The following is a 24,215-nucleotide window of genomic DNA, read 5'->3' on the forward strand; positions in this document are numbered from 1 at the left end:
GAGGGAAGTGCGAAGACTCTTGCTCATTTTTCACTACACCCGGGCGTAGATGTAGCGCGCCATTCAGGTGACGACCCGACCCTTGCTCACTTATCATCGTACCTAGGTCATGATCGTACCCTTGCTCACTTATCATAGCAAGTTAACACTATTTTGAAGAAATTAAATGCAAAGCAGTTGTAAGCATGATTAGGCAGCTTTTCTTTCCCCTTTTGTTCCTGCTCGGAGGAAATGATGCTTCAGAGTTCAGATTAACTATGTAAATTACTTGCTGTATATTGTCCTAATGTAAGGGCATGTGAACATCTGCCCTAAATGGCTTTAGTTCAACATGATCTTGGTCTGGACCTGTTTTGCCAAGAAAATTCATATGAAACGTTTGCAGAATTTTACAATCTGTATTTTTATTTCTGCACCTGCCATGGCTACTGATTGTACATATACTGGCGACTGCTATTTCCTTCTCTAGTGATCTAGTCTAGAACAGAGTTAGCTGATACACCTGGTAGTCTCATGCTAGTAGGAGCTGGCTGTGATGTTGTTTATTCTGAATGTACAGTACATGAAACCATTTCTGGTAGATCATTCTTAATGACATAGTGTTTTCCGTTTCATATAAAGAAGGATGCACATTATGTCACGAGAACACTCTGTTGAAACATTTTTTCTTCATTGGAATGTGAATAAGTCCTGAATTCATAGAGTTAATTTTAGATTGGCTCCATATATATTTTACATGAATGAAGGGGTAAAGCTCTGATATAATATTTAGCAACAGCATCAGGTTGGCTTTTAACTAGTGTACTCTGCCTGACCATTTTTGTTGGTTTCCAGAAATGACATGTGCTATTGTTTCCATTCAGAAACTGAGCTATATAAGACAATATTGGACTTGAATTGCTATTTTAACACAAAAAAACATTGGAACAGGCTTCAATGAACCTAGGTGTTCAGCATACTGATAAAAAGAGCTACAAATAACATGACATTCTGGAATGTATTTAGATGCATGTCAGCATGTGTGATCAGAGGTGGTCCAAATCCCTTACCCAGTAAAAAGAAGTTAAGCAAAGTAAAGGTGATTTACATTTTACTCGAGATGTTGATCATGGAACTGACGAAAAAGAACTGAAGCTTAGGGCATAGCATAAGTGATAACACCAAAATCTGGAAATAACCAGAAATATGACAAAAAATGCATCTTGGGGTCAAGTCAATGGTATCCATACCAAAGCTTTTGCAATGCAACAGATATCCAGCATACGCAACAGACATGAGAAGAAACGGAAACTGTATTATCTGGACAATTACATTGTCTACAAATATTGTGAGAACAATACAGCTTAGGGTACAAAGAAACAAACTCTTGTTTCATTTCTCATCTGATATTCTGAAAAAGAAACATTAATGTTAACAAGCATGCCAATGGACAGGGATGTGAACAAGAAGATCAATGCCATTCCCTAGCCCATCTTCAATTCAGACCTGTTTGGGTTGTCACTTGTCAGCAAAAGTGGACAACAATATTCCATGAATGCCTAGTCCTTCGCCAAAAGTTCTTCCAAATCAAGGTCTGAATCCCGCAGGTCTTTGCAATCCACTCCGATACAAACCATTTAACACAGGACTCCGATACTACAGTGGCAACCCAGCTTGAACAAGTGATTCAGCTGCCGGCATCTTCAGTAGTTCAGGTGATTACCAGGCAGCCGTGAGTTGCATCATGCATTGGGCATCAGTGGTTGGGCATAGGTTTCAGGCTTGCTTGGGAGCCGCAATGTGTCATGTTGTGGGTGGGTCGATGAATTGAGCTGAACATCAGTATTACATTTAGCATGTAGTGTCAGAGCATTATTATGTGCCTGATACACAACGATTTCACTGATACATCTAGCATTCCTGCGCGCATTTCATCGTTTACAGTTACAGGTGATCCGGCATTCCGGTAGACTGGCTCCTTGGCACCCTTGCAGACGAGCAACACAGGCTCGCCGGCCGAGCAGACTCCGGTTCATGCGCCCCGTGCCCCGTACTGGAGTCTGGAGCACGGAGGCATTCAGCACGACTGCACGTGGGACGAAGGATCGATCGGTCAGCGGAGTGACTGCATGAGCCGCGAGCATGGCCACGCCGCGCACGCCATCCGCGGCGACGCGATCCCCACCGGCCTCCCGCCTCACGCCGACCGCCGACGAGGCCCGCCGCGTGCGGGACCGAGAGGATACCGTCGGAGGCCATGGACGCGGTCACCATCTCACCATGCACAGCGTCGGACGACGGCGATCGAGCCATCGAGGAGAACTACTTTCACGGGGAACGGCTAGCTCTCGCCTGTGCATGCGCGTACCTTCTCTTCCTCTTTGATGGATGCGGTCATCTGGGACACCGGGCGCGGCGGCGGAGGCCAACTGGAGCGCGCCGGCGGGGAGCCACGGAGCGAGCAGCGACCCAGGTCGGGGTGGACGGCGTTTCATGTACCGACCACCCGGACGGTACTTCATTTACCGTCCAGTGTCAAGGTCCTCTCAACCGTTGGATGGAGGGCCTGCGGCAGAGATTCGATGCGGCGACTGGCGAGAACTTCATGGACAAGCGCTATGTGGGCCAAAAAGAATAAACAGAGGCGCCGGCCTGTCAAGGCTTAACAGGCTTTCGGTCCACCCGCCCTGGTGCGTTCTTGTCGGGTGGACTGTGGCCCAGCGCGAAGCATAGCCCGATTGCAATGCAGTGACGTCACGGACTCACGGGCAGAGCCGCAGGGTGTATGGATCCATCTATGTACACCGAACAGGGTGCGTGTAAAACTTTGGTAGGAATCACACAGTGTGCTTCCTTTATCCCAAAATTGTTTCAGTAGCTTTATTATCCGAAGTCCAATTTCTTTATTTCAAAAAAAGAGAAGAAGACCAATTTCTTCAACTTAAACTAACCTTTATACGAAGTCAATGAAAGTTAGATAGGCACGGTTTGGGACAAAAGCTAAGCCCCGTTTGGAATGGAGGAAACTCAAAGGAATTTCGAAGGAACTAGATTCCTATGGTTTGATGACGTCACCAGCTGTTTGGATCACAGGAATAGAGCTTGCCGTTCCTATGGAAAGGGTAGCATTCCTCCACAAAACACAGGAAGCAAAACATTCACTCGGACTTAAGTTTTCGTGGTTGCCCGAGACAACACCCACATCGAGAGAGAGAAACGAGTTAATCAAAGGATATAGGAATCTGGCCACAACATGCTTCCACACGGAGCCGAGTACTGCCTTCATTGTTTCCTGTGTTAATCTTTTTTTTTTGAAGGAATTTTCATTCCATTAAACCGATGACTCAGTGATATCACAGGTCACTAGATCCTCCAAGCCCGGAGGCATGCCATCCCATGAGCCGACAGTATCGGGAGGACACTTACAACCAAGCGCCGCCACAGCGTGCGCCACTCAGGGGCGGCGCCAGGGCCCCTGTATGCCTAGGCATACCCAAGATTTAGGGGAAAATGTCAACATGTATTCATAGATGTATATACTCTCTTCATTGCACAAAGAGTGTAGTTTTAGAAAATTCAAACACATTACTCATTAAAAAAAATGACTTTGTTACCCATAATTATTTCTACCAATTGTGATTGAAAACTGTATTATTTATTTGGGTTTCTGGATCCTTAATGAATGCATAGACATTGAAACTAAAAAAATAATATCTACTGAATATTTGATTTGCTCTATACGTTCTTTTATGCAATGCTTTCTTGGTATACTTGATATTCCTTTAATTAGATGGATTTCATTACAAGCTAAAACTGCATTCTTTGTGGGACAAAATTTGAATGCCAAAAACTATACTTATTTTGGAACGGAGGGAGTATCATATACAACTTATGGACCCAATTCAACAAAGCCTAGCAAGAAAGCCCCAAATGCAAAAGAATCATTCTCTCCGTCTCTGCTCGCGGCTCGCCCTGAGCCCCCCGTGTTCGCCCCACTGCACCTCCGGCCCTCGGATCTGAGCCCTCCGCCTTCGGCCCGCGGCCCTTCGCCTGTCCCCTAGATCGGCGTCTGGCGGCACTCCGGCGACCGGCGTCCGGCTCTCTCATCCTGATCACCTCCCCAACTCGGCAACGACAACTCCGGCAGGGGTAGGCCGCAAGCCCCTCGCCGTCCCAGTGCCAGCGCCCTAGCATCAGTGCGAAGGAGGCCACCACCGGTTGTTATTCGCACCGTTCAACTGCACTATTATTGCACGCTCGGCTACAGCTACCGCGTGTTGCGGCATCGCAAAATGGCGGTGGCAGCTGCAACAGTAGCCGAACGGTGCGATTATGAATTTGTTATGCAACTTATCGTCAACTATACTGTGTATTAGCTTCGATTTTTTTTTATGTTTGGCATACCCAGCCGCAAATTTCTGGCTCCGCCACTGGCGCCACCCTATTACAATCTCTAGGGAAAAACACCACTTGTAAAGAATTGAAAAACAAATTCATCAAGTACTTAATCTCGTACACAATACCACCCACGGGTGCCAGAGAGAAGGTAGAAGTCGTCAGAGCTAATTGCGCCAGCATTGAGTCCGTCTCAACTACCACTTTGCTTATTCCCAAATCTCCTACTGCTCGAACGCCAACTAGAATGGCAAGCATCTCAGCGTGAAGTGCATCCATTAGGTGTGCACAATTCCCTTGTCAGTACCCCAGGACTGGGGTACCCCCTCTTGCTGTGTCTAGGCAAGGGTCTCGTAGTTATTCTTAGCTATGCCCTGACGGCCGAGCAGTCGGACCCCTGTGGTCCGGAGCCCTACTCTCCCGGCAAATGGCTCCGGACCCGCTCCCCGCTCGGGGAGGGTCCGATGACGCCATGTGTCCAGGAAGGAGGTAGCCCTCCGCCGAAACCGCTGGGGGCCCCCGACCCCCGCCGGGTCCCGGACCCCCATATACTATCCGGACCCCTCGGCGGGTAGAACCGACACCCCGCCTGGGTCCGAAGCCGCCATGTGTCCACAGGTGCGGGCACGCGCGCGCTACCACTTGGCTTCCACTGAAAGACTCGCCTACCTACCGCATTCAATGCGGTAGACGGCTTTTGCCCGTTATGACGCCTACACGGTAGACCCAGCAGCCTACGCCGCAAGCTACATCACCCCAACGGGCGCCTTGCCGATGGGACAATAAGGACTCTCCTCGGTCAGAGAGTCTACAGGGCGATGAAGCATATCCGAGAAGAGATCCTCACCCATTGTAGCTCCATTAAAGCTTCCCGTGCAGTATACTATACATCCACGTTAGACCCACCTGTCGGGGTCTAACGACTGTGTACGCGTCCCCTTGCTCTATAAAAGGGAGGCGCCCGTTAGGAAAGAACTCAAGCCCAACTAGGCAGAGGATAGACTCATTCATACCTAGTGCAATACACCACTTAGTGGACGTAGGGTATTACGCTCCGGCGGCCCGAACCACTCTAAATCCGTGTGTTCATGTGTTCTTGCCCCCAAGCTAGATCGGCCTAATAGCTTAGCACTTCCCCGAGTACTCCCCCTCGGAGAATAGGCGGGTGCGTTCCGCCACCCGGCTGTGGGTACCCCCAAAAGCCCTCGACATCCCTGCTCCGGCTTTAATCGCTATACCAGAGTCATCTCTGATCACAAAACCCCAGCCGCCTGTCATGGTTTCGCTTCTGAAAGCCCCATCACAATTTATTTTCAGCACCTCATGTGGTGGCCTTTTCCACCGTTTCTTTTCCCTTTGTTTTGCTTCTGCACAACCACCGCCTATTGCCTGAAACTTGTTAGTGTTCTTCTGAGCAATATAAGCCAACTATGAGGCTTCCATTCTCTGATCTCCTTCTCTTACTCGATTTCTTTCAAGCCACCAATGCCACATGAAGGTAACAGCCAGCAGTCTCTTCCTCTCATCAAAATCTAGGATGGTTCTTACAGCATCTCTTGCTGAGGAGGTATTGCTCAGTTTCTCTCAAGCTTCTCCTAACCCCGGCATTTGCCAGATAGGTCTGACTGACTTGCAACCAAAAAACAGGTGACCACCTTCTTCTCCTCTTCTATTGCACATCACACATTTTGTGTTCAGCTCCATTCCTCTTTTTTCCAGATTCATTCTCAAAGCCAAGGAGTCATGGGCCAATCTCCAAAAGAAATGGTTTATCTTTCCAGGACATTTTAGCTTCCATAGTCTGTCCCAGTGATCACTTTCTAGAGTGCTCCCTCCTGACGATGATTGACTGCCCCTTCTACTCCTTCTTTGGTTGTGTTCCTTCTGCACCTTGTAGGCTGAGCGGACAGAGAACAATCCCCTAGCATCATAGTGCCATGCCGACACATCTTCCAGGTCCTGATGCACTGGAATTGCCAGTATGATCTGGGCGTCATGCTGTATAAAAGTTTGGTGGACCAGTTGCCTATCCCAATCTCTAGTGGTCGGGTCAATGAGTTCATCCACTGTGCTAATCAGGTTGTTACCTCTTGGTGCCATTGGTTGCCTGGTCCATTCCCGAGGGATCCATGGGTCCTTCCAGATGTTCACGCTTCTACCATTTCCTATTTTCCATATCAATCCATTTTTCAAAAGCTATATGCCCTTATGTATACTACTCCAAGTATATGAAGCACCACTCTTACTTTTGGCTTTCATTACATCTCCTGCTGGGAAATATTTTGCCCCTAACACCTGCGCACACAAGGACCCAGGGTTCTGTAGCAGCCTCCAGCCCTGCTTTGCTAGCATGGCTAAATTAAAGGTATGTATATCCCTGAATCCAAGACCACCCTCCTTCTTCGGTTTTGCCAGAGTTTCCCAATTGATCCAGCGCATCTTATGTTCTTTATCCTAGCTACTCCACCAGTATTTACAAATCATGGTGTTAATCTGATCACACATGTTTTTTGTTAAGTCAAAGCACCCCATGGCAAAGGTTGGTATAGCTTGGGCAACTGCTTTGATCAGGACCTCTTTACCAGCTCTTGAGAGTAATTTTTCCTTCCAACCTTGTATTCTCTTCCATATTCTATCCTTCAAATATGCAAACACCGATGATCTGGATCTTCCCACATGAACAAGTAAGCCCAAATACCTTTCATTCATTGTTTTCTTTGTAATTCCCAGCTCTTGCATCACCTCCTGCTTCCTGCAATCATCAGTGTTACTACTGAACATGACAACCGACCTGTCCTTGTTTATCATCTGACCCGAGCACTCCTCATATAGATGTAAGATGCTCTGTAGCTGCTGTGCATCACTTCTATTTGCACGAAACAAAATCAACGAGTCGTCGGCAAATAACAAATGTGACACTGGGAGCTCTCGGGCAGACCTTCACCCCCCCTCATCGTTCCATTCTCCTCAGCTCTCTGCAACATGGCTGAAAAACCCTTGGCACACAACAGGAATAGATATGGTGACAACGGATCACCTTGGCGTAAACCCCTCTCTGGTTTGAAAGCTTCAGTTAATTCACCATTAACCTTAATTTTATACGAAACCGATGACACACACTTCATTACTACGTTGATCCAACGCTGGTGGAACCCCATTTTCTCCATCATTTGAGCTAGGAAATGCCACTCCACTCTATCATATGCCTTGCTCATATCCAATTTGACGGCAACAAACCCCTCCTTCCCTTTCTTCTTTTGCTTCATATAGTGCGTCAGCTCATAAGCTATCAGAATGTTATCGGAAATAAGGTGACCTGGGACGAAAGCACTTTGGGCTGGGGATATCACCTCTGGGAGGATTTGCTTCAGTCTGTTCGCTAGTGCTTTGGACACAATTTTATAGATGACATTACAGAGGCTAATGGGCCTTAAATCTTTCAGTTTGTCAGGGTTTTTCACCTTTGGGATCAGTACTATCGTCGTTTCGTTCCATCCCTCCGGGATCAGGCCACCGTTAAGCACGTCCAGGACTTCCTTCGTCACCTTTTCACCGATTACATCCCAGAATTGTTTGTAGAAGACAGCCGGCATCCCATCCGGACCCGGAGCTTTCAGATCTCCAATAGAATCCACCGCTGCTTTCACCTCCTCCGGTGTAAACTCCTTTATGAGGGAGTTGTTCATCTCTTCAGTGACTTTCCTTTGAACTACATCTGTGAGTTCATGGGAGTCAATCGGGCCATTTGTCCTGAAAAGAGACATGAAATAGTTAGTGATAAAACTCCTCTTCTCCACCTCCTCCTCCACCCAGCTCCCATCATCCTTCCTCAACCGCCCAATTCTATTGCTTCTCCTTCTCTCCGAACACACCGCATGGAAAAATGATGTATTACGGTCCCCTTTCTCTAGCCACCTCACATGCGCCCTCTGACGCCAATATGTGTCTATTTGTTCTTGCACCTTCTCCAGCTTGTATCTCAGGATTTGCTCGCAAGCCACCTGGTCACTCGATATACTTCTTCTTCTACATTTCTCCAAATCAATTTTGAGCTTCTTTGCCCTTTTCTCCAAATCACCCAAGACATTTGTACTCCAGTCATTTAAGCTGTTTGAGACAGCTTTGATCGCTTCATAGACTGAAGACATACCTCCTTCTGTTGCGGTTTTCCAAGAGTCTGTCACCACATCCGCACATTTGTCCTCCGCTAGCCAGCTCGCTTCAAAGCGGAACGGTTTCGTACCTCTACCACTGCGCATCATGTCCGGAGGGCGGTCTGTCACAATGATCAGAGGCCTATGATCAGAATGACGTGGATCCCCGTGTATAACCCTTGCAGAGGGGAAGTGTCTCCTCCACAAGTTGTTGGCCATAGCCCTATCCAGCCTCTCCCAAATGTAATCCTCGGCTATATGATTGTGGTTCCTCCACGTGAAAATGTCACCCTCAAAACCGAGATCATGCAGGTCACATTCCATTAGCACATCACGGAAGCGATCCATATTCCCTTGGCTCCGGACTCGCCCCCCCTCCTTCTCATTTGCAGACAGAATTTCGTTTAAATCCCCTGCGCACAACCATGGCTTTGGCGGTGTCTCTTTAATGCTCAGGAGATCGTCCCACGTTTTCTATTTTTGATCGTGGTGTGATTCTCCATACACTCCAGTAAAACGCCACCCATACCCATCCTCACCCTTCACCTCCATGTCAATGTGGTACTTCGACATGTTCCGAAGTGTCACATCAACCCCAGTCCGCCAAAACACTGTCATCCCCCCTTTCCAGCCGCTTCCTTGAACACCAGGTTCGTCAGTCCCAACAACCACCTAAATCTCTCTATCCTTCTCCTATCAAGCTTTGTCTCTGACAGGAAAAGGATGTCCGCATTCTCCGTCTTCTGTAGCTCCAGAAGACTACGAACTGCCGGGCGGTTTCCCAACCCCCGGCAGTTCCATGCCACTAGCTTCATTGATCCGCGCAGGGCTGGTCCGCCAGCCCCGCCACACGTGCTTTCTTGTTCGCCGTCTCGGTCATCCCTTCATCCTCCTTTCCAGCCTCATCAGTGTTCACCTCCACCTCCATGTCATCTACCGATCTCTTCCTGCCAGAATTTACTTTGTCACCAGAACCTAGTGCCCCCTCCTGCAAATCATGGGCCCTTCTCTTATAGGTTCCTCTTTTCTTTATTTTTGACCCACCTGACTCCTGTTCGTTATCATCAATCTCCTTCCCCTTTGCATCCTTAACACTCACGTCCTTTGTCAGATCATTCCCATCGCCCTTGCTCGCCTCCAGTTGGAAAAGAGCTTTCTTTGCCCGCCCATCAGCCTCCTGAATTACAGTAGTTTTGATCGGGCTTGTCACCTCCTTCTCATCTGCCTCATTGTTACTACTCTTTCTACCCGCATTCCTACCTTCCTCCTTTCTCCACGACAGACTATCACTACCTGATCGTTTTTTACTGTCTCCAGCTGGAAAGCCTTTACCATTGTTCCTCCATGGCGGCACATACCTTCCACTCCCTGATCTCTCCGAGCTACCATCCTCCCACTTCTTTTTCTCCGGTATGAAACGTAGGGCTTTCGAGAACTGTTGTACTTCCCCTTCCTTCAAAACTACCTCACAGTTTTTATCAACATGCCCTATAATCCCACATGTGTAACAAAAATCCGGGAGAAATTCATACACTAGTGGGCACCACATCGGTTTCTCCTCCTTGCCAACATGCAAAATAACGCCTCTCATCAGAGGTTTTCGGATATCCAACCTGACATTTATTCTCAAGAATTGCCCAATTACTGTTCCATCATCATTCTCCTCCATGGCCATAAACTCTCCGATCTCACCACCTATCGCCTTCCCCGTCATCCTGTTCATCATACCGAGCGGCATCTTCATGGCTCTCACCCAGATCGGGGTGAAAAGCGAACTGCATCTCCTCCAGTGTCTTCTGCTCGTCGAAATCAACCATCACCACGAGATCTTTCCCGAACATCCACGGGCCCTCCTCTAACGCCCGCCACTTCCCAGCGGGTTGGAGGAAAGTGATCAGAAATCGGTTTTCACCGAGATCCTTGCAATTGATGCCCTTGATCGGGCACCAGATCTTCCCCAACGTCTGGGCCAAGCCCTCTCCATGCACGAGTTTCTCTGAGAACACTTTCCCTAGGGCTTGTGGCATGACCTGCCCTCCACCAGATGCGCTACCTCCGCCGATCTTGATCCCTTTCCTCTCCGCCGCCGTCAGCTGCATACGCCCCATCATCTCCTCCACCGACTCCATCTTCCCCGGCGCAACCGTCGGTGCTGTCCCGATCCGAACGGCACTGGCCACGGTCAACTAGGGTTGGCTAGCAGATCTTAGGCTGGGCTCCGGACCGGAGAATTTGACATGGACACAAAGGAGGGATGGGACGTGTACTCGACGATCGATCGCGATGAGCGATCCGATCAGGGAACGTGGGAGGGAAGGATCAAAGGAGGAGGAAACCCTAGCTGCCACGAAGAACCACCCCCGAGTCGCCTAGGAGGCCTAGGCGCCGGGTACACAGCCCATGACATTTGGCCCTTGTTTCCTGTGTTAATCACTACCATGGGATCCATCAAAAGTGATTTTTCCTGTGTTTTTATTCTTGCGTTCCCAACATCACTCCTTAGTTATTTCTTGCGTTTTTCCTTTCCTCTGTTTTACCACTACACACTCCTCCTATTCCTGCATTTTTTTCTATTCTTGTGTTTTTTATTCCTATGTTCCAAACAGTCCCTAAACGACCCGTGTAAAATTTAGAACAAAGGACAGCGACAGAGACAACTTTCAGCTTGTTTTGTTCTGCATGGAATTTTTCTACACGACTAGAATGGAACAAAGTTCCTATGTTTTCTCCAGAAACGTTCGCTCAGATGCCGAGATGGCACGCCATGCATGCTTTACTTTTGGTGCTTTTGGGATGTCATCGGGGCCGTCGACTTCGCTTGGATTCATCCTCGCGGCCTTGCCCGGCCGATCCGACGCTTTGACATCTCAGGCAGGGAACAGTAGCCGCGCGCTGAAGAACCCTTGCCCCTTGGTACAGTGCCGTCCTGTAGAAAGATCTGTGCAACAGTTCCAGCCCAGTTTCTGCAGTGGACGCCGCGGCCGGCCAAGAGCGCTTACCATCTACGGCTGCAGAGAGCAAGCAATGCAAGCGACAAGTCGGTGGCCGGCCGGCCGGAGTTGATGGACCGACAGTTCGTAACAAGCCGGCCAACACTGTTCACGCGTCGCGGCTGCTTGTAATAACTAGGGGTAGAACCGTAAAATCCTGGGGTGGATTAGCACGGTAATTTTGTTTAGCAGGGGTTAGTTTAATTCCTTTTCAGCTTCAACCTCACCTCAGTTGGAATACTAGTGCTTATAGAACTAATATAGTGGATTCAATCGTGTCATAGAACTAGTACTTATAGAACCACTATTGAGATGATGATAGAGTAATCAACGACTAGACAACACAAAAAGATTTTGCAGTTTTCCTGAGAGTTGTCGACGAGTGGCCGAGGAGCTTCACTTTCTTTATTTGTTTGTTAGCTCTAAATCCTGACGGTAACTGAGTGTCAGAAACGAAAATCCAAGAGTGATTATGATCTCTAGACCAGCATTCACCGACTAACAAAAGCAATTCTGTCAAAGCTTGTACCTCCATATATGGATTCACCACACCTGAAAGGGTAAAAACCAACTAGTTTAACTAATGGCACAAGTTTAAATTTGCTTTGCTCAAAAGAAACAAATTGAAATGTTTGTACTAATGCCTATATATGGTCTAACTATGAATTTGATCATATCATCTCGGTAATACTATGATGCCTTTTTTCCTTTAAAAATAGATTTCTATTTTTATTCTCGATTTGGATCTTGACTTTGGTTCTGCACAGGAAATGCATGCAAGAACACACCGCGTTGGGAAATTTCCCTCCCTTCGAGCCAGCTAGACAGTACTGCAGCTAGCTAGAGTGCTAGCCCGGTGGCTGACGCACACGTCGCCCGGCGAGAGCGGACACCCAGCTTTACCCCGGCGAGCTGCCTCCGGCCGGGTAAACAAGCAGCGCCGCAGCGGCAGCCGCAAGCTGGCAGTACTGGATCGGCTTGACTTCGGCGGCAAAGCTTGCGCGCGGCGGGCGCAGCGCCGGGTCGATCAGAGACGACGACGAGATCGCTAGCTGCCGCGCGCTGGCCGCTGCTGCAACCCATCCATTCCATCCCGCGATGCCCGATTAGGGGTCACGTCGTCGGCGCCCCCGTCCCATCGCCTGAGGCGCACCACGACGTCACGGTGCATGCATGCTGCTCGCTCTTGAGCACACCTTTCACCTTTGGCCCCGCAGTCGCAGCGGGAGCAGCGCCAGCGCGGCGTTATTCCTACGGGACGCCATCAGCAGCAGCTACTCCTAGCTGGTAAGCAGTAGCATTATTGCAACCCGTCAAATCATCCCCGGCCGGCCATGCACTCTGCACCTGCATCGATCTGCATCCTCTCCGTCACCGTCGCCCCTCTCTTTCTCTCACGGCCTGACCTGAATCACATCCCATGTCTTTCGATCCTTCCATCCATCGCTGGTCATCAGTGATCACACTACCGCTTCTTTTTAAACCTTAATTTCCTTCTTTTGTAATGTTCACCCACGACCTCAAGCTGCATGTGTGTGGTGTGTGATCATTTGAAATGATATGTGTTTTTTTTAACTAAATGTTTTTATATATATGATATGAATTGCAGATAGATAATGGATCGATCAGCAGGTTGCAGAACGTGTGCACGCCCTCTTCAGAGATCTGGCGCCAGGGACCAAATCCTCACCGCACTGTGCAAACAGTGCCGCCGATCGATACTTGCATATATACTACCCCCACTGTTCATAGCCATGCATCATTGCGTACTGCTACTCGTGAATGACTGAACAAACAATAATACCGTATCACCCCAGGCATGCACGGTGCACTGCAGGACTGTACTCATCTGTATATACATAAACAAAAAATTGTTCAGAGACCTACTACTGCCAGTTTGTTCCAAGGGATGTACATGTACTGTATTCAATCAACAAGCATGCATGTGAAAATGCACATGAATTCATGGCATTGGCATGGATCACGATCTGCTGGAGGTTCACAGACATCGTGTTATAGGACACTGAATTTCAGACCAGCAAGGATATCATGCCATTCAGTGCCAAACTGCCAATGAAACAAAAGTGATACATATTACCAAGCACACTGCATGTGGATGGATCAACAGTACAATTGCTACCACTGCTCTCTGATGATCCAAATGCATGCATGCAAGTTACCAACTAGGTACACATGATTAGTTGACAACTAAGGAGCTAGCTAGCAAGAAGTAATGACTGGCAGATATATCTAAGCTACAAGTGCTCTTGTCTGAACCTTGCACTTGCAAATTACTAAGCTGAAAGAAAGATCACAAGTCGGCTACTAGCAACCGCAAGATAAGATCATGAGGTAATAAACCGATCGACCAGCGCGACAACCCTAAGGGACCGACGGTCCGGATCAAGCGCCCCTGGGCGCTGCAGCCGGGCCCATCTCATAAAGGAACCCGCCGTGCTGCACGTAAGCCTCCAGCCAGGTAGGTGATGGTGCCGGTGGCTCCTGCGCGCCGGCGTTGACGACCCCGGGCGCCTGGGGCGGCGGCGCGGCCGGCTTGCCAGCGACGATGGAGGTGAAGGGAGGAGGGTATGGCGGCATGCCCACGGCGGCGTTGCTGCTGCCGCCGCAGCCGCTCGGCGGCGGCTCCTGCGTGCAGGCTGATGCAGGGAAGCCGCGGCCGTTGCTGAGCTTGAGCTGGTTGGCCGGCAGCGGTGGAGGGTGCATGCCGGGGTGGTGGCCGTGGTGGAAGGAGAGGCCGGCGGTCGAGAAGCCGCTAGGGTTTGGGAGAGCAGGGGCGGCGGGGTCCTGCTGGAAGCAGAAGCTGGAGGGGTCCACTCCCATGGGGAGGTAGTAGGGGTTCTTCACCATCATCAGCTTGCTGTACTGGTCGCCTGCCTTGTGGAGTATCCTGCAGATCACCCATTCCTCCTGCGTGCATGTATAAGAAAAGATTTAGCAAATCATACATAAAAAAGGACATTTTGTGGATTGTGATCTATACTAGGCAAGACAGAAGCTAGATTCATCGAATCATCAGTCAGTGGCATAGAATACTAAAAAAGACTATTTTCTGTGGATTGTGATCCATAGGCAGAACAGACCACACTGTCCTAGTATATAAATTTTCATCCTGAACTAGAACTTCTGCAGATGGCACGTTTACTTTACAGATTAAAAAATAGAGCCAATGAGCACACTGGATGCACCTATTGCTAGTTTATTTAGGATGATTTCATTATCTGTAAGACAAAGATTTGCTTGGAAGGGAGGGTGTATTTGGAGATATGCAAGCAAAGTACATCCATGATGCACCCTGTCCAGAGGGCACAACACGAACACAGCAACAGCAGGAATCGCTACTGGCTGTGGCTGGTGCCATGGATACTGTGTGTCAGTGCGAATAGATCTTGAGCAGAGATGGAACTACTCCTCCATGCATGAGCATGCATGCTGCTGCTGAAGGCCTGAACCTGAAGCTGAGCATAGCCACACTGGCTGTACTACTAGCACATTATCATGCTTACACACACCAGCTAACACCATTGAATGCACAAAAGTATACGTCTATCAATCTGCATGTACATGTCACCCAAGTCCCCCTCTAGCTATGTGCATTTGCATGCATGCCACATTCATTGCAGCCAGCATATCTGCAACTCCTACTTCTTGTCAATGATATCACATCTCTACTACTGTCAATGATACAGAAACTGAAAAGATCTGCCCTAAAACCTTAACAAACCCATTCACGGAGTAATGCAGTGCTACCTGAGGTATCTCAATTAGTGTTGAAGAAACAAAAACTGAAGAAATGTTCCCTGAAGAAACCTAAAGAAATCGGTTCATGGACTCATGCAGTGCTATGCAACATTGATCATAAATGGCTGTTTTTTTTAGAATGGCATGTGGATGCATGTACCTTGCAGGAGCGGCGGGCGGCGGCGAAGTCGCCGTCGAGGCGGTACTCGTGGAGGACCCACTTGGTCTTCTCGCCGCGCGGGGCGCGTCCCTTGTAGAAGACGAGCGTCTTCTTCATGCCGAGCAGGGCGCCGGTGGCGGCGTTGAGCACCTCGCGGTCCTTGCCGGTGGCCTTCCAGTAGCCGGCGCCGGTGGCGCGGTTGGTGCGCATCCCCGTCGGGTACTTGCGGTCGCGGAGGCTGAAGAAGTACCACTCGCGCTCCCCCATCCGCGCGGCGTCGGGGAGCTCCCACGGCTCGCACCGGTTGAGGTCCACCTCGGCGATGTCGACGCCGCAGCAGGCGCCGTTCAAGACCTTGGCGGCGAGGTAGAAGGTGACGAGCTCCTCGTCGGTGGGGTGGAACCGGAACCCCGGGGGCAGGCCGTGCTCGCCGGCCGCCGCCGCCATCTCCTCCCCCAGCAGATCCCACAGCGCGTCGCCCACCATGGCCTGGTGGTGCATACCCAAGTAGTGGGGCTGTGGGGATCTGATAAAAAAGCAGGAGGTGATGAAGGACCAATGCAAGCAGCAATGGGAGGGAGAAGCTCTTGGCCAAGAACTTTGGTCACTCTTCTTTTTTGCACAAGATGAAAAGCATGCAGTTCTGAGCTATGGTGTGGTGTGTGTGGAGGAAGAAGGGGGCTCTTTATAGTGGGTGGGGAGCGAGCTACCATACCTCCATGACCATAAAGGAGGTGGGGGTGCAAAGACAGCCAGGAGGTTTGCCTAGAAGCAACCACCTTTAAAAGTGTGTAATAGCTCACTGATTGAGCGCCCTTGCGCTGAAGATGAACGAGCAAAAAAAATAGGACTAAGAAATAGGCAAATTGTTTGGTTTGGCATGTAAAAAATTTCGTCTTTGACTAGAAATTTAGAGTAGTAAATGAAGTCTAATTACAAAACCACCTCCACAACTCCCGTGCAAATCGCGAGACGAATCTAATGAGACTTTTGACCGCGTGATTAGAGAGTAAGTACTATAGCATCACTGTTGAAATTATTAATTAATTACTGACATTAGATTCGTCTCGAAAAATTACGTTCATCTCTGAAAAATTTTTGCAAATAGAATTTATTTAATACTCCATACATATATTTATTTTTTTGTGTAAAATTGATGGGACGTGTAACCAAACACGGCCCATGGAACCAACCATGCATGTTGGCAACCAGGAATGGTGAGGTTAAAGGATGGCCATGGAGGCACGGGCCCGATGAGAAAACCTGATGGAGCTTAACGAGAAACTGTTGCACTTCGTAGCGACGTACTAACATGCACATCTAGCTACTAAGCTAGTACCTACCTAGCTGCCGCTGAAAAGTCTCGGCTACACTTGCCTAGGCACGCAGCATGTACGTAGTGAACATACATGCTTGCATTGACGCAACGCGCCTTCCGAACACAAAAGAAAAAAAAAAGAACACGAGGCCGGGAACGCACACGCGCACATCCTTTATTCGTCGCCGTGCAAATGCGTAGTACATGTATGTATGCATGCGTGTAGTTGTGCGCATACACACCTCCGAGCTTGAGATGTTGAAATGGAGTGCGTCTGCACCGGCATTTTGTGCACATATATGTGCATTCGTGCAGGTAGATGTATAAGCAAATACTGGGGATGCAGATGGTGCAGTGGGCCTTTTGCAGCTGCACACGCGTATATATATAATTAAGAACGAATATACCTATGTAAATATATATGTGTGTCTATGTATTAAATTTCTATTTATGAGTATGTATGTATGTATTAAATTTCCAAAAGGCGAATTCTACTATGTAATTAAGAACGAATATACATATGCAAATATGATGGAGTATGTATGTATTATATATATAAGCACTCCAATAATATATGTGTATATATATATTTATATAATATTGGTCCTAGACATTTTCATATGTAAAGGAATTCACATGTATAGATATGTGTATACATATATATATAAGTGAATTAATTTATATATGAAAACTATCTAGGACAAATATTATATAAGTAACTATATATATGTATATATTAGTGGAGATCATACACACTGAATTCCAATACATAAGTTTAATTGAAATGCAAAAGTATAATTGAAATAGAAAAAGAATTGAGAAAAAAAAAACATGAAAAAAAAGACATTTTATCCCGGTTGGTAACACCAACCGGGACAAAAAAGGTGCGCCAGCCACGTGGGCGCTGCTGCACCTTTTGTCCCGGTTGGTGTTACCAACCGGGACAAAAGGTCCTGTTTTGTCCCGGTTGCCCGACCCGGGACAAAAGGGCACCCCCTTTTGTCCCGGACTGGCGTTCCCAGTTGGGAAACCGAGACAACAGCGGTTTCCCAACCGGGACAAATCAACGTTTTTTAGTAGTGACATGTACCTCACGAGTAGTCAAACATGTATGCCAGGTACAGATTGTTGCCGTGTACTTCTTTTTCAGGGTGCGATGTACTGCAAGGCACCATCAGCACATTTACCCTATATATATAGTTACATATAAAGATTAAGATGTTTTTGCATCGGAAGATAACCTGCATCTGCATGCTCATTTGCCAAGTGCCACTACCACTACCTTTAATTTGCAATGTGATACTTAGTACTAAGATAAACCGAGCATATGCAGGCCTACTTGCGAGTTGCATGCACCATCAAACTTTCACCTCTCTCTCTCTCTCTCTCTCTCTCTCTCTCTCTCTCTCTCAAACATGTGGACATGCTACTGTCTCTGTCTTGGTGCATTTGTCTGGTTGTGCATTTATTTTGGACTACCAGAAGAAGGAATGACAGGTGCTGCATGCATCGGGGTTTGGGAGGACGATCGAAGCGAGTTTGCACGAGGATGGCCATCAATTTCTCCTGTTCCCCTACATGGCCTCCGGAATCCCAGTACTTGTTTTACCAGTTCGATCAACAAAGCAAAGCTGTCAAACTTTATTACAATGTGTTCCCCTACATTCTTGGACAATTGACACAAGATGCATCAACAACGGTAGTTTCAGCGCTATACATTACATTATTACAATGTGTTGGTCCCTAAACTTGGCAGATCCAGGATAATTATTAGAAGGGATTTTCTTCTATTTCTAAACAACTTTAGCATTTTCTCACCGTATATTCATGTCAGAAAATTGTAGGAGGAGCTTAGAAGGGGCTCCATGGATCCAGTGGGGGTAGAAGGGGCTGGAGCCCCTCTAAACCCACCGTTGGATCCACTCCGACTAATTTTTATACGTCGACGGAATAACATTCCTCTACATACAACTTAACGTAACTAGAGTTCATGACAATTTGACAAATCGATCGATGTCCAACCGAAGCCACGAGATGAATGAATAACACTAACAAGAGAAAGATCTGGGCAGCTTGCCCTACAACCCTGGAATAATGGAGATAAAAAAATCAAGGGCTTCCTAGCTAGCTCTATAAACGTCAATGGTGACGATAGATCTTGCACGGTTTCAACTTTCAACACACAATGGAGATCGATCTCGTCGTTCCTGATGGCTACTACAGCCAGCCATGGAATGTTGGCATGCTCAGTTGCTCACACATGAGCTGAGCTTTATGTCAATGTCATGTTCTGATTAGGCAAGCCCAGGATCATAAGACGCATGCCCGGTTCCGCACATGGGCCGGGGGAGGTACGCTCCAGCACAAGGGAAACTAGGGTGAGGCACTGCAGCTCCCCAGCTCCGTGTACCAGTCCATAAAAGTTCGTCGTCCCCGAGGAAGAAGACGACGACGACCTGAGAGCCTGATCAGGCGGCCGGAGTAAAGGTTGGAAGAAGCAGAGGGGAAAAGAAAGGTGGCCAGAGCTAGCCCAGAGGCAGCAGGCCAACGATGTGATTCCAATTCTTTCTTTGGCCTCATTCAGGGCCAGGACCTCTGCCCCGGGCGGCCGGCCGGCCGGCCGCCGGCTGCTGCTGCTAGAGAGAGGAGGCCCCGCGCGCGCGCTAATTCTGAGAAGGTTAACGTGGGACATGCTCCGTGCGTGCGTGCGTGAGTGCCAGTGGTAAAAATATTTTAAGGGCCGGGGTAGCTAAACAAAAAACAAATGACCTACTTACCTATACTAGCTACGAGGCAATAATTTGCTAACCGTGTCCCAATCATTGGCGCATTCCCGTTCATGCTAGTGTGTAGGTACCGTGAACATGAGCCTTTTTTAGCGTTCACTAGTAAAGAGCATTGGATCGCGTGCTGAAGAAGAGCAAATGCACTTAAACTTCTTACAAAATTTTGCGATCTAAACAAGGCCTCCGTTTAGAACTTGGTGGCATTCCCCTCTAGCTAGAATGCTAGATTTGCAGTCAGTTCGATGCAGTACGTCAATGTTATCGGTTAATGTCTTGATGACATTGGTGTTTGTACGTAACGAATCTATCTTAACCAGCAACTTCTTCAAGTGAGTTTGATGCATGGCCATGGCCTGTAGCTGCAGGCTTTCATTCTCCGATCCATCAACAGATTACAGATGGTTAAACCCTGCCTGGCGCGGTAAGAAGGAACACGATCGATCGAACGGTAACCAATGGCACGGACGCATGGTGGTGATCTGAGGGAGGACGTACGGTGGCACATGCGTGTACAAGCAACGGCAGTCCACAGTGCGCGAAGAAACCCATGGGGCACACGGGCGGCCGAGACCAGACCAGGGAGCATGCATGCAAGAGAGAAAGCAGAGGGCGCAGCGCAGGCGCACAGACGACGACGGCGACGTACGGTACTGCAGAGCGTGCGCTGTTGCCGCCCCTGGCCCGCCGGACGGCAGGACGAGGACGAGCCGGCCGGCCGGCCGGCGAGATCGGGGCATCGGGCTGAGACGGAGACGAGAAGGAAGGGAGTGTTGGGCGCGGCGCGGGGCAGCCTTTAATGGCCTCGCCGCGGCGTCGCATGCAGGCGCGGATCGGAACTGCCACTGCCCTGCCGCGCGCGCCTAGTTGCCCCTGCGAGAGGAGAGAGAGGAGGGGGGTTGCAGCTGCAGCTGCAGGGGAGGCATAGCCACGTGCGAGAGCGGCGGACGGAGGTGACGAGTCGGGGGCCGTCGGGGGGACGGGGACTCCGCTCGTGCGCGCGCACACGCGATCGTCCAATCTACTGCTGCGGCGCCCCAGCTTTTCTCGCCATGCGCTCCTGCTGCGGCGCCCCAGCTTTTCTCGCCATGCGCTCCTGCTGCCGCCGCCTGCCGCGGCCCGCGGCGTGCCCCTGCCCATCATCCCCCTCTCGGCCTCTCCCTCCCTCACTCCCTCGGGCCCGTCCTGGCTTCTGCCGGCCAACCGTTGCCTGTGGCGGTGTGGCCTCCTGTGCTGTTCCTGCGCATCCACACACACACACACTTCTCGGTCTCACCGCCTGCGGCTAGAGCCTACTAGAGAGCGCAGGCGGCGAGTTGGACGGCAAGCAAAATCTTGTACTGCTGCCGGTTACCCCATCGCAGCAGGGCCGGTGCTCCTACCATCCGTGCATGTGCTCGGTGCTGGGCGCTGGCTGGGTTCGTGGCCCCGGCAGCGCGCAGCCTGAACAGCCGGCCACAAGTGGCATGGCACTGTCCGTGTGTCCGAGCTCCGTGGTTTACTACTTTACTAGCTGATTGATGGCCCAGCTCACAGCATGAGATCGATGGCTGCGAAATCGACGGAGATGCATGGAAGACGTACGCGCAGCCGCATAAGCAGGGAGCACGGAGGGAGATGGAGCCATTGGAGTGGATGCAGGCGGCGTCTGCGTGCGTGCGCGGCGCAGGTCCCGTCACCATTGGCATTCAGCACAGGCTTTGGAAGCTTTTTTTTTTGTGGGAATCGCTCGATCGGGAGGGAGAGCGGACAGCGGAGCGCGGCCGCCGAGGCCTTGGCAACCGTGCCTGGCCGTTCAGGTGGGGATTGGGAGCTGCAGGAAGGGAGACGGGAGACCTGCAGCTCGCCTTGCAGCTGCCTGCTGGTGCTAGGCGTGTCAGAAACTGGAAGTTTCTGCTCGCGTCATTGCATATGCGCATCTGGTAAAACATGCACTCGGAGTTTATTTTTGGATGAGTGCTGGTGTTACTGATGGTAACTAGCGTTATTTCTAGCTCTGTCATTTTAAGCTTTGAACCAGTTGCATTGTTGCAAGCAAATCAAATCCTCTGTACTAATTGCCATTTAGAGTTCCTTCAGAGGTTACTACCCTGTCATTCGCATTCAGGCATTCAGCTATCTGGGCTACCAAGAAATGTGAAAAGTGAAATTCTCAAATTTTGGAATATGAACAAACTTGTTCCTCATTCATAAGGTGATTCTCCTAGAGTCCTCATTTTGAATGAATAATACTACTACCTCCGTCCACAAAAGAATACAACTTCAAAGATCATTCAAGCGGATATAAGAGCTCGAGTCGATCTCTCCTTCCTCCCTCTCCGTCCGGGTGATTGCCTTTCTTCCTCCTCTCTGGAACAGGGTGCTCATCGGCCGCCTCCGGTCGCCGCTCCACCTGCTCCGCGCCACCGGCCGGGCGATTGGGATGGCGCGCGAATGCGCAGCCCCCGCATCATGTCCACACGTAGCGAACGTTCGCTACCTCTAGATTTGGCGTGTGGAAGCCCGTCCGCTACCATAGCGCCCGGTTTACCGGACGTCGGTGCATGTCTTTTTACGCTATATGGGTACTGGAGGACCGGGTACAGGATGGCTCCGTGTACCTGGTGTGGACAACCTTACCCATCCGAGCCCCACTCCCACCACCGCTGCAGCGCCCCCCTGCCGCCGGCGCATTCACGGACGGCATGGACTACGCACAGGATCGACACCAACGCTGCCGCCGACAGCGACGGCCCCAGGTGCGCCGACATGAACGACATGCGCCGCCTCCGTACTTATTTAGTTATATTGTGCTCCTCTGTTCTTTGAATTTTGCAGCCGGTAAAATATGAATTTTGCCTGCTTACAGAATGGGAAGTGGCTAAATAAGGATATTATTGTGGATGGCATTGCACTTTTAATAAGCTGATCCATTCTATTTTTTGTTCATAGATTGATTTCACATGTCTATTTAGACGTCTCAACAAAATTTTGTATTATTTGCACAAAAAATAATCATTTTCCAGTTTCATTTATGTTTTCCCATTTGTTTTCTTGTATGGTTATCCGTGATGTGCTTTTTTATAAGACCCCCCCCCCCCATTTACTACACATGAAAACTGAAATTTAGATGAACTCTTTGTGAATCTAAATTAGTAGTTAGCTGCATATTTCTCCCTGCTATTTTACCATATATGCATAAATGTGAGTCGCTTCCCTAATATTTCAATTAATCAAAAAGGCTTTTGACCTTAATTTGATTCGAGCTCTTATTACTCTTATTTCATTATTTGTAGGTCTGTTATTAAATTTATTATTATAGGAGTTACATTGGATGGGCGGCATTGGAGCTCGCCACCCATCCTAGTTATTATGTCACGGTGGGACAGCGACAACCAGGAGAGGAGGCGAAGGACGGCAGGCGCTTTCGAAATAGTGAAAACATAATTCTCACTTTTCACACTTTTAGAACTAAACTTTAGCTATGGATCCAGACAAATATATATGCTAAAATTTAGCACCTAGATTTGAGAGGCGGGCTAATCTTAACGGGAGTTTCATTGAGAGTTTCATGAGCATTAAGTTTCATAACATATAACTTATTTTGCTGATTTGGCAAGATATTTATGAGTGGAGAGAACTAGAAGTTTTATCATATATATGTGGAAGGAGTTTTATTCCCGTGAAACTTCCGTGGTACAGTTATCTAGTTCCTAATTTTAGATAAGTGTGTAATAAAACGATTCACTGAGACTGACTTTACCGGTGCGAGGTCGCGGGGGACTTTACGGGCTGCTTCTTGACGGGCCGCTTTTCTTTTGTCGCCAATTCAGGCCTGCGGGGTACCCAAGTATATTATTATGCAGTAACCAACAGTTTACGAGACTAGCTACTAGCAAAAAAAAAAAAACATGAACACCAAAAGAAGACTATAAAAAGTTTTAACTAGTTAAGCATGACGTCCAGGACCGAGCTAACATAATTTTTCCAAATTTTTAGGATTTTTAATTACTTATCTTCTCTAAGAATATATGGTTTTATGGTCATTTTAAAGTCAAGTCGACCGGTCCAATTTATTCTCTCACATACGGTTGATATGAAGGCCACGCCTACGAAAGTCGCGGTAACGGTAAATATCACCAAACATATAAATATAAATTAGATGCTTTCGATATACGATATTTGAGCATTTTTCAAGAGAATCTTAATTTTCGACTTTTTATTTTGTTGGAATTTGGTCCATTTATGGCCCACTCAAGAGAATTCCAAAGCAACATGTGGCTGGTTGGTATTGTCCCATACTGCTAGTACAAGCAAGTGGACACCAATTTAAATATTGGAGCACTTTCCATGTGTTGAATGGAGCAGCCAAGAGATGAGGTATGTAAGTCTTTGCTAAACACACACCAACGCATGCATACGCGCGCACGTCTTTTCGTGTGTATATCCACGTGACTTGTGACGTGCGGTTGTGAGGATGTAATTCAGCCAATATTTTGCCACTTGTATCTCTCATATTTTTGAACCGTTGTGCATTAATTAGGCACTAATTAATGGCTGGTTAATTCCTTAATACCCAGTAAATTGTCATGACCATTCTGAATGAGTTTCAATGTCTTTTATGGGCCTAATCAAAGTGATAACGTTCCTTGAGAGCAGCCACGTCTATATTAGTGGATTGAAAATATTCAGGAAGAT

At 48.6% G+C, this 24,215-nt stretch overlaps 1 protein-coding gene across 1 annotated transcript; it reads right to left on the reverse strand.

The window, feature by feature from the left end:
• Positions 1–13,546: 13,546 nt before the first annotated feature.
• On the reverse strand, positions 13,547–16,079 carry LOC120677505 (protein CUP-SHAPED COTYLEDON 3-like). The gene is made up of 2 exons (XM_039958654.1): positions 15,438–16,079; positions 13,547–14,446 (listed from the first exon to the last, which is right to left on the reverse strand). The coding sequence occupies exons 1-2, from the start codon at positions 15,936–15,938 to the stop codon at positions 13,922–13,924; spliced, it is 1,026 nt and encodes a 341-aa protein (XP_039814588.1). The 5' UTR covers positions 15,939–16,079; the 3' UTR covers positions 13,547–13,921.
• Positions 16,080–24,215: the final 8,136 nt, after the last annotated feature.

This window comes from Panicum virgatum, chromosome 6N (assembly GCF_016808335.1).
Source record: "Panicum virgatum strain AP13 chromosome 6N, P.virgatum_v5, whole genome shotgun sequence".
Lineage (NCBI taxonomy): Eukaryota > Viridiplantae > Streptophyta > Magnoliopsida > Poales > Poaceae > Panicum > Panicum virgatum.

Coding starts and splice junctions, on each gene's coding strand:
- LOC120677505 (XM_039958654.1), bottom strand. CDS start 15,938: ATGCACCACCAGGCCATGGTGGGCGACGCGCTGTGGGATCTGCTGGGG. Junction 14,447..15,437: donor CCGCCCGCCGCTCCTGCAAG/GTACATGCATCC, acceptor ACATGCACGCAG/GAGGAATGGGTGATCTGCAG.